The 14,734-nt window shown below is 43.3% G+C and overlaps 1 protein-coding gene across 9 annotated transcripts in view; it reads left to right on the top strand.

Annotated features, from left to right (window-relative positions):
- The window catches only part of dab1b (DAB adaptor protein 1b), a 155,478-nt gene that overhangs the window by 122,344 nt on the left and 18,400 nt on the right, over window positions 1-14,734 (top strand). For 8 of the 9 annotated variants that reach the window (XM_049597284.1, XM_049597289.1, XM_049597287.1 and 5 more), the window contains 5 exons: window positions 2,385-2,524; window positions 7,643-7,741; window positions 10,224-10,355; window positions 10,752-10,871; window positions 11,368-11,406. In XM_049597284.1, the coding sequence (XP_049453241.1) occupies window positions 2,385-2,524; window positions 7,643-7,741; window positions 10,224-10,355; window positions 10,752-10,871; window positions 11,368-11,406 (530 nt within the window). The remainder of the gene's footprint in view (window positions 1-2,384; window positions 2,525-7,642; window positions 7,742-10,223; window positions 10,356-10,751; window positions 10,872-11,367; window positions 11,407-14,734) is intronic. The other variant, XM_049597291.1, reaches the window with a different exon arrangement.

The raw sequence follows: 14,734 nt of genomic DNA, 5'->3' as shown, positions 1-14,734 counted from the left end.
ATCTGGCTTAAAGGCCAGGTAGATTTGCATGTCATCAGCGTAACAGTGGTAGGATACTCCATTAAAATGACTGATAATGCGTTCTAATGGAGGCATATAAAGGGAAAACAAAATGGGACCAAGAATAGATCCCTGTGGCACCCCACACATCAGTGCAGCTGAAAACAAAACAAAATTACCAATGGAAACAGAAAGTTCTCTTATACTCTCTCATACTTACACACAGATTTAGTCTTTGAATGTGACTGAGATCAAGAAGCAATAAAAAAGGTGTCTTGAACTCAGTGCAGGCTGCGACCTCATTCTTGGGCTGCAAAGTTTCATCGTTGGAGTCCTCCATGTCAGTGACAAGTTTGACAGTGGGGTCAGAGGTTGTATATGTGTTAGATATGGGCGCCTGTGGTTTAGTGGCAGAGCAGGCGTCCCACGTACAAGGCTGTTGCCTCAGCGGCCCGGGTTTGAATCCAGCCTGTGGCCCTTTGCTGCATGTCATCCCTCCTCTCTCTCTTCCCCTTCACGCTTACCTGTCCTGTCCAATAAAGGCAAAATGGCCAAAAAAAAACCCTCATATCTTTCATTTGTTTTATTCTAGAAAATAAAAGATATATTCTTGCTCTCAGTTTCATTTTTACCTATGCCTGTACCCATGAATTTATATATATACATATTTAACCATGACACAGCTTTTTGCGGGTCATCTGTCTACCCGACCCCGCGCAGGACACTACCCCTGGCACAATTATGTTGTCTTCCTCTAAAACTCAGAAAAACGTCTACACTGGCGGCTACATGTTTGGCTCTGTAGTTAGCATGCTGCGCTTGCTCTTCTTCTCTTCTTCTGTGTTTATCCACGGTGTAGATGCTGCGCTAGTTACGTCAGTGAAAGCAATTTGGCTTTGTATTATCAGCTCTGTTTGTCGGTTGTAATTTTATTACCAGAATAATAGATAATACTATAAATTTCCCATTATTACTGATAATCTATGGCCCGATATATATCATGCATCCCTAGGGACACATATGAGATGGGCGGTTTGGGGGTCATCTGCCACAAAAGTGTGAACACTTAATTTCCTGCATTCTGTGCCTTTCTGTATCAGTTCATGGTGGAAATGTCTTTAATTGTTTGTTTTTATTGGGAGGGACACAGCGCATGTTTTAAACATTGAGGGGGACGTGCCCCCTCAGTTCACCCTGAAATCTACACCTGTGCAGCATGGAAGGCAGTGCCGTGTGTTTCTGGGTGGAATAAGGTCATATTGGTATAATAGGGTCTTTGAGTGCAGCCTGACAGTCTGTGTTAGAGATATTAAACCTTCTCTTCTCGCACACGGCTTAGACAGCTACTTAAATGTGCCGTTAACTGATGCACTGTACAGTCTCGTGACCTAGAATCGAGTGAGCAAGGGACCTGAAAACTGTTAAATTCTCAAAGGTGGTGGTGACCTTGATTTTGCTATCTCGTCGTATAAATGCGGCAGGAGTTTGTGTCTGACAAACCCTGCGCAGGTTACGAGGGGCTGGTTTACACATTTGCAGATGCACGAGACAGCGCTCGAGGCTCACACCCTCATAATCAAAACAGCGCGACGGCAGATAGCGCAGAGACAAAATGAGGAAGGTGTCGGTGTCAAGGTGGTGTCAGGGCAGCTGCAGAGATTGACAGACAGAATAATCAGCAACAGGAATGGGAGGGAGGAAGGGAGGGGATGACATTAAAAAGCCCGAGGCCAACCAGACACACATTTGCAAATGTCCCCCTCCCGTGCCACACCACCCGTCCCACCACCCTACATCCATCACCCAGGGAGGGCCTGGTGGATTATGGGTGAGCACTGGACCGAGATGATTCCTCTCAATAGTGGCCATTCAAGCTGGTTTGTCACCACCAATAGCACCCATGGGAACTGTGGGCGCGGGTGAGGCATAGGAGCAAGCACCCCCCGACATAGCCACCCCCGTAACCTTCCACCCAAGCCTTTCAGCGTGAACGCCGTGCAATAGGTGACGGCAAAGTGTTCTCAATGTTCCAGTTGTTTTCTCATTTAGTCCACCGGCTTTATCCAACTTCATTTTCAATCTCGAGTTCAATTTTCTTTCAATCTTTGCTCGCTGCTGCTAATTTGCAATTCATTCTGCATTTCCTATTCCATAAATATTTATACCAGAGCAGCCAACTCACACACGCACGCACACACACACACACACGCACGCACGCACGCACGCATGCACGTAGTAGCCTCTATACCTCAAGCAGGGCATGATACTAAAGTTGTAGGATTCAGTTGAGCTCACAGCCTTGTTTCCTGTAATCACTCGCTTTCATTTTCACCTCCTTATTTCTCATCCCCTCTTCTTCTCTCTTCTTCTTTCTCCCACCGCAGGTCAGGACCGCAGTGAGGCGGGGCTTATTAAGCGTTTCCGTGGAGATGGCGTGCGCTACAAGGCCAAGCTGATCGGGATTGATGAGGTGACAGCGGCGCGCGGGGACAAGCTGTGCCAGGACTCCATGATGAAGCTCAAGGTGCAGACTTCTGTGTGTGTGTGTGTGTGTGTGTGTGTGTGTGTGTGTGTGTGTCTACAGGGACATCATTGAGTCTCTTCACTCATCACAGTCAGATTTGGAAAAGGCATGCTCGGGCATGTCTGTATTGTCCGTTGAATGAGTCATGGGAGCTGTCTTGTCCTGTATATGACTCACTGAAGCTCCATAAAGAACTGACCAGACGGAACAAATAAAAGTCCGACCGCATTATCCCGTAGCTCTTTGTCGTGTAGCTACTGTAACGTTGCTTTTATATCTTTTGCAAAATGGTTGCAGCTTTGTACTTTATTTTCCCTCTAATAGGCTGCTGTATTTTTAGTATTGCTCAAAGCTCTCCGCATTTATTCATACAGCTTTTTTGACCTTGGAGGCAAACTGGCTTCCCATTCTGAGACGCTTATATCACTAATGTGGGAAATTTTCACTTTTTAGTGTGTGACTGCAAGAACGCTAACCCCCCCAATTTGTCTGCCTCTTGAATGTCTTCTCATGTCAGTCACAGCCTTCTATTTTTACAACAAAGTCCACGATGTTACACTTGTAGCACATATACAAACTGTGATAATGTGACCCAGATAATATTTTAGCCAGTCTTCTTTACAGAATGTTGCAAGAGAATTAGGTCGAATTCAGCCCTACAGTAAATTGGAAGAAGATCTGAATACTAGTGATTGTAGATGAAAGGGTTGAGAATGTAAGTTTGTTGACTTATACATACATATACTGTAAATTCACTGTTCCTTCCCGATCCCAAGGTTACAGTTCTTGTACATGTGCATATCACAATGAAATTTCCCCACCTGATATTCTGAGTAATTTTCTGAACAATGGGTCCTTGACGTCAGACAGTTATAGACTAAAGCAGGCTTCTCATTTCTAACTGGTGATCATCAGTGTCATCAGTCGTCAACTGCTGGAATGACGATGAACGCTAGCAGCTTTCCCCAGGCCCTGCAGGAAGTGCGCCAGGCTCTGACACCAATTTTCATAGTGTCCACACAATATTACAACTTCCAAGCCTGTCACGTGATGCCACTGGGCCCAAAAAACCTTTTTCCTGTAGACTTCGATTGTGAAAGAGGCGTCTGTAAATGAGGGGATAAACTTTTTTGAGTGTCACAGCCTTCACAAAATGACTTGTTCCAGGATTAGATCCATTTGGTCTGTTAACATTTGAGTCGCAAGATTAAATCGTTTTATCCCAATTCAAGCTAGCATAGCACTAAACTGGACATAGCTGGCTCCGCTGGTGGAAGTCTCTAGTGCTCTTGCTCTGTGGCCCAATGATGCTGAAGCAGCACTGATCATCTAGCTAATTTTTTTAGCGGCAGTTAAATGTTTTGGGCTTCATGCACCACTGAGCAACTTTTATAAGAATGAATGCTGCATCCAGTTCTCTTTATACATCCATGTTTTTTACCAGCTCTAGTTAGACACCAAATAAAGCAGATGTTTGTGACAATCAGAGCATTAATATAGCAGCAAACAGTTATCTGCTTTGAAAAGATATAATGGAGTAATGGCGTCCTGAGCAGAGAACAAAATCGTGCTCCTTCTGTGCATGTTGTAATCCACACCTCTCTGTTCTTTGTTGTGGTAGCCGGGCTGGTCGTGTGTGCATATTAGTGCATGTAAATTGCTGTGTGCGTATCCCACTGGCTGCACTGTGTTCATAAGACATTTACTGCTGATAATGCAGTCCCAACTAACAGTGACAGAGTGGCGTTGTTGTAGAAGTATAGTGGTCACCCTCTGGTTCTCTCCCAGGTTAATGCTGTTAGCTTGGTCAGCACTGTTAGGGCTTGCTGTATGTGCCACAAAATTTGCACCCTCAAAGCCATTATTTTCATTGTAGATGCACAGAGGGCACTGTCAAAAGTGAGAGTGTTTGTTTGATGAATGGAAAGCTCTCCGAGATAAAAACTTCATCCTAACTTTTCAAATGCCAAATATGTGAGTAACACATCGCTTCAACGTGTGGAGAAGTCCAAAGCTTGATAGAACCTGGTTGCAGCTGCTAAGCTATAATTGGACAGTTGCTATTCAGGGGAGGGGTTTGGCAAACTGTCAAATATCAATGTGACATATTGCTCAGAAATAGAATGCTTCCTCTTCTCAAAACTTTATTCTGTATCCTCTTAAATGCCAGCTGTGTTTACTGGCTCCAAAGTAAAAGGCAGGAATACTTATCACTCTCTTTGTTGCGGAGAAAAGCAGCACATAAGCATCTTTGCAGTAGGTGGCTACGGGATAAATCCTCCTCAAAAAGAGGACGTATATGCATGGCTTTTTAAGTATCTTCTCACACACTTCGCTGCAGCTTAAATGTGTGGGAAGCCCCATGAGAGGAGCGGTATAGCCGGAAGGCAAAGCCTCTCATCACCCATATCCATTCCAAGCGATATGTCCAATAAAACAACTTTTTCCCTGCCTGGATCTGACATTTCAGTACTGCCCTCCATATGACTCCAGCAGTCACCAACCACTAGCCAGTTACAGTCAATGGGGCAGTCGATACAGACCTGCTATTATATGGGCAGAGGATAGAAGAGGGGACGGGGTCTCTATTGAGCTGCCTCTTGTTGCCTTGAGGACTAATCCACCAAATGGAGAAGCCGATCGCTGATTGACAACATCTATCGACTCGCCCGCCCGCCTGCCTCTTTCTCACTTACTTCATCTCTCTCTGTTCTGCTCTTTATCCTCCTCTCTTTACCGTTCCCCTCTTTATACCCACTTTATCCCTTCAGCCTATCATCTTCTTATATGAATGTACATTTATTTGTATGAAGATGAATGGGTATTTTTCCTTTAAAGGGAGAGTTCACCCCAAAAATCAAAAATACATATTGTTACCCTCATCTGTAGTGCTGTTTATCAATCTAGATAGTTTTAGTGTGAGTGGTCCAGTGTTACAGATATCGGCTGTAAAGATGTCTGCCTTTTCTCCAATAATGTAATGAAAATAGATGACACTCGGCTTGTAGTGCTTGAATGGGCTTTGGTTTCTTGCGGGTATACAGTCCGTGTGGAAAGCAAAAGAGCAAAACTGAATGCGTTGGAAAAATTGCAATCTCGGAATCCGTCACCTATTGTCTGATGATGATTTAGCTTGTTGTTTGCTTTTTTGTAATTTATCTGCAGATAGCTCTTTATAAATTAGCCGAAATGTTGTCTGGACCGGTCTCAAGTTGCTAAACAAACCGTAAACAATGACCAGCAAACAGAAGAGGAAGTCACGGCCCGGATAGCCGCTGGCTGTACCAAATCTCCTGGAATATTGGCCGTTGCCCCAGAGGCTTTATCATCATCAGATGATAGCCAATGGGTTTCAAGATTGTGTAGGAACTACCGGTATAACGATACATCAGTCTGGATTGATAAATCGCTTCAATGATCAACTGTTTAATATCACCAATACAAAATGAAAACATCGATATGTAACGTCATCTTTCAGATATGCCTTTATTTTGAAATTCCCATGGTATGTCTGTCACCATTTCCGTCTAAACGCACCTTCTTCCTAAACATTTAAACAGTGCTAGCGGGCTGTTGCCGGGCAGATAAGCAAAGAAAAAAAAGCAATGAGGGTATGCAGTGATATTGTCTCATATCAGTCACAAGCCCCTGAATTGAATCAAATTGAAATCATATTGTGGCACATTTTGATATTAGCAAATATTGTTCCATTTTCCAAAGAAGTTTCATAATGTTATTATGAAACTTGTGATTTACACCCCTAGTAAGAACTATTTTCGCTCTTCGGAGCTACACCCAGCGACCGTATCACTGCACAGAAGGAAGCATGCATCTACTGCTAGCTCACCTAGCAACACAGAGCTAGCTAACATTACAGCTCAGCCAAGGAGGACGCCATTAATGTTTACATCTCTCATCTATGAGTAAATGCACACTCCCTTCTACGTGGTGATATGGTTGCCGGGTGTAGTTCTGTGGAAAGAAAAGGTTGTTTACAGCAAGGTCTGTGGATTATCTTGAGTAACTGGGTCATGAGTTCTGTAAAGAGACATTGCTGATGAGTTTTTCGAATGTATTTATTTTTTACGCTTTGAGCACCACAAGCTGAGTGCCATCTAGTTAATTATGCTGGAGAGAAGGCAGACATTTCTATGGCTGATTTGGCAACTCACACTAAAACAATCTAGGCTGATAATTAGCACTACAGGTTAGAGGAAAAATATGTACTTTTGATTTTGGGGTGAACTGTCCCTTTAACATCGCCCTGCAGAGGCAGGGGTTGATGGTGATTAATGTGACCTGTTATGGCTCGAGTATTAAATATTAGCTAAGCCTTAAAAGAAAAAAGTGAAGTGGAGGGTAGCTGATGTACAGAAGAGGTCGACCACTCATCAATGTTACTGGGCCTGCAGTTCTGTCAGACGCACTCAGCGCAGCAGGCAGGTCTTTCTTCTCCTCTTATCTCCTCTCCTCTTTTCCCTTCTTCCCTCCTCTCCTCACCCGCAGGCTTTGTTCTATGAAAGACATGTCAAGCACACAGGTCGCGTCAAATGGAACACGGTGGAAATGTTAATTGTTTTCTTTATTAGAGCTGAGAATATAAGAAAAAGGGGAGCCGCCGAGATCCATGGGAAAAAACGTACTTCAAAGGCTGGATTGGATGTTCAGTCAGCACAATGTGAAGTTGTCGGAGCGAGCCGGTCGGTCAGCAGCGCGATCCATTCTGTCAGCAAATCTCACCTTATTGTTGTTAGCTAGCACTCGAGTGTGTCACGTTGAAGTGCAGTAAACCTACTTCAAGAAAGGGGAGAGAAAAAAGGGTGCTCGGGGAAAAAAAGGGCCACAATAATAATAAGACTCGCTGCACAAGTCGACGTGTGAATTCCTGTGAGAGTGAAGCTTCAAGAAACGGCACATGAAAGAACATTCTGTCCTATCACACTTTATGTAACTCCTGTCACCCTACCCCTCCAATTTCCCCCCCAAATCCCCTCCCAGTCTCTCCCCCATCTCCCACTGTCACACTCACCTGAGTCGGAAGAGAAGAAGGCTCACTGTCTCCCATGCTGAGCTCATATCCTTTCATCTCCTCATGTCGTTTCCTTTAATCTCCTACAGGGAATGGCGTCCTCGGCACGTTCCAAAGGGGAGCACAAGCAGAGAGTGTTCTTGACGGTCTCTTTCGGCGGGATCAAGATTTACTGTGAAAGATCAGGGGTGAGTAGCATGTCGGCGAGAGGGCCGCGTGGCAGAGCCGCACCGCCAGGCCTCCGCCAGCTGCTGCACTGTGAGCCTACAGTATAGGACATCCAGAGGGCAGACGCTCGCACGGTTCAGTTCACAACGGCTGCCAGGGCCGCCATCTTGTAAGCCCGGCTGGCACGGTTGACATATCAGTACAATACCTGAGCAGAGGGAAGATGATTCACAAGGTTGCACTCACATAAAACCATCTCTGCATATGTGAAAAATCCAGATTCCTCTTCAGATATCAATGCAAAATGAGCAACAGCATGATTTCCACAGGACAGATTGCCCTTTAGCTCAGAAAGATTGAACATGACAGCATTAAATTATAGGTCTTGCATTCGATACTTGACCCTGAGTAAACTAGTTTAACTCATAGTAAGATTAGGGGTATGCTGCAGGACCTACTTAAGATCACTGAGGCCCTGTCTGCCTGCTAATGATAGCGCAGTGAGCAATGTTATGGTGATGTTATGAGACGGGCTGTTTCCGCCTCCATCCTGGCTTCCATCCCCCTGGCGGACTCAGAGGCCTGCTGTTCCATTACAGGATGATCGAGGGGCTCGGCTCTCCCCCGTCCTGGGGCGTTGTGTTGGCTAGATAGGCCCACTCTGCTCATCAGCGCTAACCGATAATTAGCACTCAGTTCCACCCCTTAATGATCATTGCCGCTAATGCTAATTACACCACGGCTCCACCTCAGCTGTCGTTAGAGCTAAACTGATAATTATGCAACAGAGTTTGTCCCGTGGCTGCCGACCCCCGCCCTACCACCAACCGTCTTCTCCCCCCCAAAAAAAATCTTTGATAAAATCTCTTTTCAATATGACTGGTAGTGATAGTGGCGTGTCTTTCGCCTGCTATGAGAAAGAAACATTAAGCCCCCCGCCACCACCAACCAGCTCCCCAGTTTTTTGACAAGCTCATTTGTTGTTTTGGAAATCATGCCCCCTAATGCTCCTCATTTTATTTACTGATTACTGGCAGTGAATAACACTCCACACTTAATATCCCTCTTGAGTTATTATGGGGAAACGGGGATCACTCCAGTGCAGGCCGCGTCAGCAAGCATTTAGATGGAAATACTTTATGTAAAGCTGACATGATTCTCCGCTGAATCGAGTAGACTAGTCATATTAGTTTTGTATTTTTACATTAATCTGAGGCGTTACCAGCGACGCTCCCTGCTGAATATCGGCTAATATTCAAGTGAAAGCTCCTCCCCAGCGCCTCAGCTTATCTCTGCTAATAGTGGAGCGGCAAGTGGGTGTTCCTGAGTGACAGCTGAATTATCCTCAGTGTGTATATATGGGTGTGTGTTTATGTTTTGTGAGCTTATTTTGGGAGTGTCTATTTTTCGATGAGTGTTTCAGAGCTGCCCATCAGTCAGAATTGGTGTGAAGACATAATGCAGTCGATTTAAAAAAAGGGATTGTCTCACAGCATCTCAAATCCTGCTGATATCAAAGATCGACTCAATCTGACGGAACAGCACAAAACAAACATCATGCTGCTTGTTTAGCTACTAAATTTCTAACTAGTATCTATATTTTCTGTGCAACAGAGGTTTGAACAGCCTTGTATCTTTCCTCCCTCTCTCAGAGACTTTTCTGCTCCCTCTGTGTTGGTTGGTTGCGTTTGGCTCAACAATATGCAAAGATGTTTAAAGTAGGTTTGACCTACTTTTCCTGCCAACACAGTGTACAGTACTTGTACTTGTAAAAAAAAAAAGGCAGAGATGAAACAAGGCATGTTTTATGCATCTTTAAAGGGACAGATCACCCCAAAATCACAATATTTTTCCTCTTACCTGTAGTGTGATTTATCAGTCTAGACTGTTTTGGTGTGAGTTGCAGAGTGTTGGAGATATCAGCCATACAGATGTCTGCCTTCTCTCCAATATAATGGAACTAGATGGCACTCAGCTTGTGGTGCTTAAAGTGCCAAAAAATACATTTGAAAAACTCAACATCAATGTCTCTTTCCAGAAATCATGACCTGGTTACTCAAGATAATCCACAGACCTTGTTGTGAGCAGTTTCATGTAGGAAATATTTTCTTTCTATCGAGCTACACCTGCCAACCGTATCACCACGCAGAAGGAAGCGTGCATCTACTCATGGATGAGAGGCTTGTGGTCATGATTTCATGAGATGTAAGCATTAATGGTGTCCTTCTCTACTGAGCTGTAACGTTAGCTAGCTCAGGTGAGTAGATGCACACTTCCTTCTGCGCGATGATACAGTTGGCAGGTGTAGTTTGGAAGAAAGAAAATAGTTCCTACATGAAACTGCTCACAACAAGGTCTGTGGATTATCTTGAGTAACCAGGTCATAATTTCTGTAAAGAGACATTGATGTTGAGCTGTCCCTTTCAGGGCTGCGAGACATACAGTAGACTGTATGATTACTCTCTACTCGTTCCTGTAACAGCTTACATCTCTGCCACATAGGTGCTCATGCATCACCACTCAGTCCACGAGATCAGCTACATCGCCAAAGACACCAGGGACCACCGGGCCTTTGGCTACGTATGCGGAAAGGAGGGCCACCACAAGTTTGTGGCCATCAAGACTGCACAGTCGGTGGGTACTTTTCCACTCTGCTGGAGCTGTTTTAAAGTTATTTTTAGGCAAATCTAAGTCAAGTCTCAAATCTTTGAGAGCAGTTCAAAACCAAGTCACTTACCCATAGTCAGTGTGTTAACGACAGTAGATGTAAATTGGCATGCCCTCAGTTTGGTTAGTTAAGTTAAGCAATGTGCTGCTATGGACGGGGACAACAGGAAAATGTACTTTAGCCACCTAAAGATTAAGAACTATCCCTTTAAGATAATTTCCCAAACACTGCTCTTCATTGACCATGATCTCATTACTATACTCCTCCCCTTCTTTTCTGTCATCTCTTTTTTATATTTGTCCATTTCCTCTCCATCTTTCCTTCACTCGCTTTCATTTTCTTGTCCCTTTTCTCTCGTCCAGGCGGAGCCTCTCATCATTGACCTGCGCGACCTCTTCACTCTCATCTACGACATTAAACAGCGGGAGGAGATGGAGAAGAAAGCCCAGAAGGACAAACAGTGTGAGCAGGCAGTCTACCAGGTAGGAGCACATTTTCTGCCTTTTTTTTTTTTTTTTTTTTTCTCAGTTTCAGTTCCCATTTGGAGGCGAGATCACACATTATATCTCAGCCAGCATTTCATTCACACAACAGAAATCTTAACACTCTCAAGCTTCCTCTGAAGTGCATCGCAGACTGTGTTTGTCCGCACTATTGATTTCTATGCTGAATGTCTAAATATTATGGAAATGCAACAGGTTTAGATGCTGTGTTTTTTTACTGGAGTCAGGTATGTGTGACAGCAAATGTATGCTGCGTAGGTGTCTGCAATATACCAAATCACTGTTTCATTAAAAGGCAACACGCTGTCGGTGTGTAATTATGCTTACTCGCAGGAAAAGACAGACTGAGATGAATGCATTTTTGTTTTCTGTCTTCCCTCCATTTATTTTCTAATGAGACTCTAAATTGGGCTGCACTGTCTTACTGATGAAAAAACAAAATGTGTCATCTGCCTTCTGTCCCACCACTGCACAGACCATCCTGGAGGACGAAGTGGACGATCCAGTTTACCAGGTAGGTCTGTAGGCTCACAGAGCAGGAACCAAACACTGCTGACTTTGATGCTTTTCTAGCTTCACTGGTGCTGTTTTCACTCCTAAAGCTTGGAATTAAAAAAACAACAATTAATCCTTAATTTAAATATCTCCTCCAGTCACTGATCTGCTTGAATTAATGATTCATGATATTCCACCATTCCAGTAATACACAGTAGACCATCCTAGTGGACAGTTTTGTTCAACCATTCAACTCCCATTTGCCAGTGCAGTGTTGTAAAATCATATTTTTTAAGTTGATCTGTGTCAATGTTCTGATTTCTTCCAAAGACATGCCCCCCCTGACTGGTTGTTATCCCCCTCCTCTTTTTGCCCTGTGCATTTATTTGGCTGAACATGACTTTTTTTTCTCTGTGTTTGCTCACACTGAATACAGACAACACTAACTCTTACTCTGAATGCTATGTTCAGTGGTACGTCCAACCACCTCCCAGATCACCCCTGTTCTTTGCTCTTGAAGTGTGTTTTGCATAAAGTCATTCCATTTGCAGCTTTCGATTATGTTGATGTTGGTTGACAAAACTCCAGACTGTGGCCAGAATCTTAGGGGAATACTTCACCCAGAAAATGACCATTCGTATATGATTTCTCAGCCTGTGTTGCGTTGAATTCAAGAAGAATACTTTGTTTTTCTCGCATGCCTCCACTGTGAACAAAGAATCCACAAACTGCTAAGATTTTTGCTGAATTAGAGAAAAGGGGGGCCGTGTTTAAAACTAAATCAAAACATCTATTTACAAACTCTTATACAACTCGTGCAGTATAATCCAAGTCGCATTTATCCAGTCGTATGCTCAGTATTTTCCACACACATGCATGTTTGCTGAAACCTCACTATTTAAAACACTTCTGCATAAACAGTCTCACGCATGGATGAGTACCCTGCATGTGCAACTCTGGGTGCTTTCACACCTGCCCTGTTTGGTTCTGTTCAGTTGAACTCAAGTTGGTTTGCCCCCTAAGTGTGATTCGTTTGGGCAGGTGCAAACACAACAATCGCACTTGGGTGCGCACCACAACAACAGGACCGAGACCTTCTTGAAGAGGTGGTCTCCGTCCAGTTACAAATTAACCCTGGTGCGGTTTGTTTGTGGTGAGAACATGTTCCGACCTGGATCTGAACCAACTGCAGTCACATGACACATTGTTTGGGTTAAACATGAGCATGTTACAGTCCTGGAGGATTATTAATGTGCACCTCCTCCTGTACTGCCTTAATATGCACATTCAGCACATCCAATGCATCAAAACATTGTTTCCTAGTTGGAGCCGCGCCTCGTTTTCAAACTGTATGGTTTGACTAAAATGAACAATGACAGCAATATAGTCCACGATGAGCAGCACTAAAATCAACCTGCGTAGTTGTCCCTCCATTGTGACATTAGAAAGTGTCACATTTATCTTGCAAGTGTACTCTTCTTCAACGTTTTGTTTACTTCCTGGATTTTTCCCACATGGAAATTCTGACCAATCAAGAGCAGCTTTCTCACACAAGGCATTTGATCTGGTCCGCTTGTAAATGCTGCCGTGAGAACACGAACCAACATTAAAGCCACTTTGTAACAACATTAGTCCCTGATTCAGACCAAAGCAAGACAACTCTAGGCCTGAAAGCACCTTCAGTGGAATGCATGAGTAGAGGTAAAAATAATTAGGTCTCAGAGAAATGCATTAAAATGACTATGGCGTCGTAACACCACATTATGTGTTGTGTGTTAAATTACGCGGTGGTGACACAGTTAGGTTTAGGCAACAAAACTACTTGGTTGGGTTCAGGAAAAGATTGTGTTTTTGGTTAAAAATGACTTTCTTTGTTACGTGCGGGACATAGTGTAGAGTAGAGAAGTCAACATTGACAGTTATTTTCACACAACACCCACACAATGGTGTCCTGGGCAAAAGCCTGTGTTTCTCTGACCCATCCACCAACTCGACCTCCTATCTACACTGACTTTCTCCCTCTGTATACTAACTATGGGTTCAATACATTAACTGCCGACTGTAAAAATTATTGAATATTTTTCGGTGCATGCCATTTTTTGGCCTTTGTCCTACACATTGCTTTATAAATGAAACTCCAGGTTAGTTACAAAGCAAACACATGCCCAGGCACGCCACTAATGGATGTTTTGATATAGTCTTGCTGTTTTTCAACGCAGTTGCCCTTGACTTAAATTCATCAAGACTTTTCTCTGTTTTTGGATTCTTCGTTCACTGCTGAGGCATATGAGAAAAAAAAAAAGTTTTCTTCACAAATTCAACGTGAACACATGGTGAGCAAGTGATAAACAAATGGTGATTTTTTGGGTGAAGTATTCCTATAAAGGAGTACTTTGACATTTTGGGAAATACACTTTTTCTTCACAATTGTTGATAAGATGAACAACATTCTCATGTACGAGCAGTGAATATGTAGCTGGAGCCGACAGCCAATTAGCCTAGCCTAGAATAGAGACTGGAAATAGGGGAAAACAATTAGCTTGGTTCTGTTTGAACATAACAAAATCCATCTACGTGTCAACTTTAGCACTTGATTATTTTTATTCTTTTGACAAACATGAATTAGTTTTAGTCCAGTTTTATATGTTTGGTTGTTGTTGGTTTTAGTCAATAAAAATAAGACATTTTAACTTTAGTCATAAAGTTTTAGTCAAATTTTTTTTTTTGCTGTCTTCTAAGCATTTTGAGACTACAGTTGTCACCATCTTTGTTGTATACAGTTACCATGGTTACAGATGTCGTTTTCGTCTATTGCGGCGTTACTGATAAAGGCATCTTTTTGCTGCTTACACAGTGCACACACTGTGTAACTTGCTCTCTGCTGTTAGCATTAGCATTACTGCTGCTACCTGTTTGCTCCACTGCAGAGCGCCTCATCATTCAGAAACTGAGTTCACTCACTTGGTCATTCAAGCTGTATACGGCGTTCAGAGCATTATTATAACAGCAAACACTAAAGCTATGGTGTAAATATGTGGTGGGGTAATGATGTCCTGAGCAGAGAATAGCTAGCTATGTCAGCATCGTTGCTGTTGTTAGCACTGTTTTTGCTGTTAGCACCATTAGCTGCCATGTTGATAGCCGTGTGCAGACAACCTCCAAATCATAGATATGCTCTGAATTTCACATACAGCTCCTTTAAAGTACGGTTTATTGTCTGGGGTAGATCAAGAGGAGAAGCTAATAAATGATATTTCAAAGGGAACATTTAGAGGAAGATTTAGATGGTTAGTTGTCCACAGCACTTATCTTTTTATAAATGTTGGTGTGCTGCCTGCATGTTTTTG

The sequence above is a fragment of the Epinephelus fuscoguttatus genome, linkage group LG15, assembly GCF_011397635.1.
Source record: "Epinephelus fuscoguttatus linkage group LG15, E.fuscoguttatus.final_Chr_v1".
Classification (NCBI taxonomy): Eukaryota; Metazoa; Chordata; class Actinopteri; order Perciformes; family Serranidae; genus Epinephelus; species Epinephelus fuscoguttatus.
Note: the sequence above shows the minus strand (reverse complement) of the source record. Positions and strands in the feature narration are given on the sequence as shown.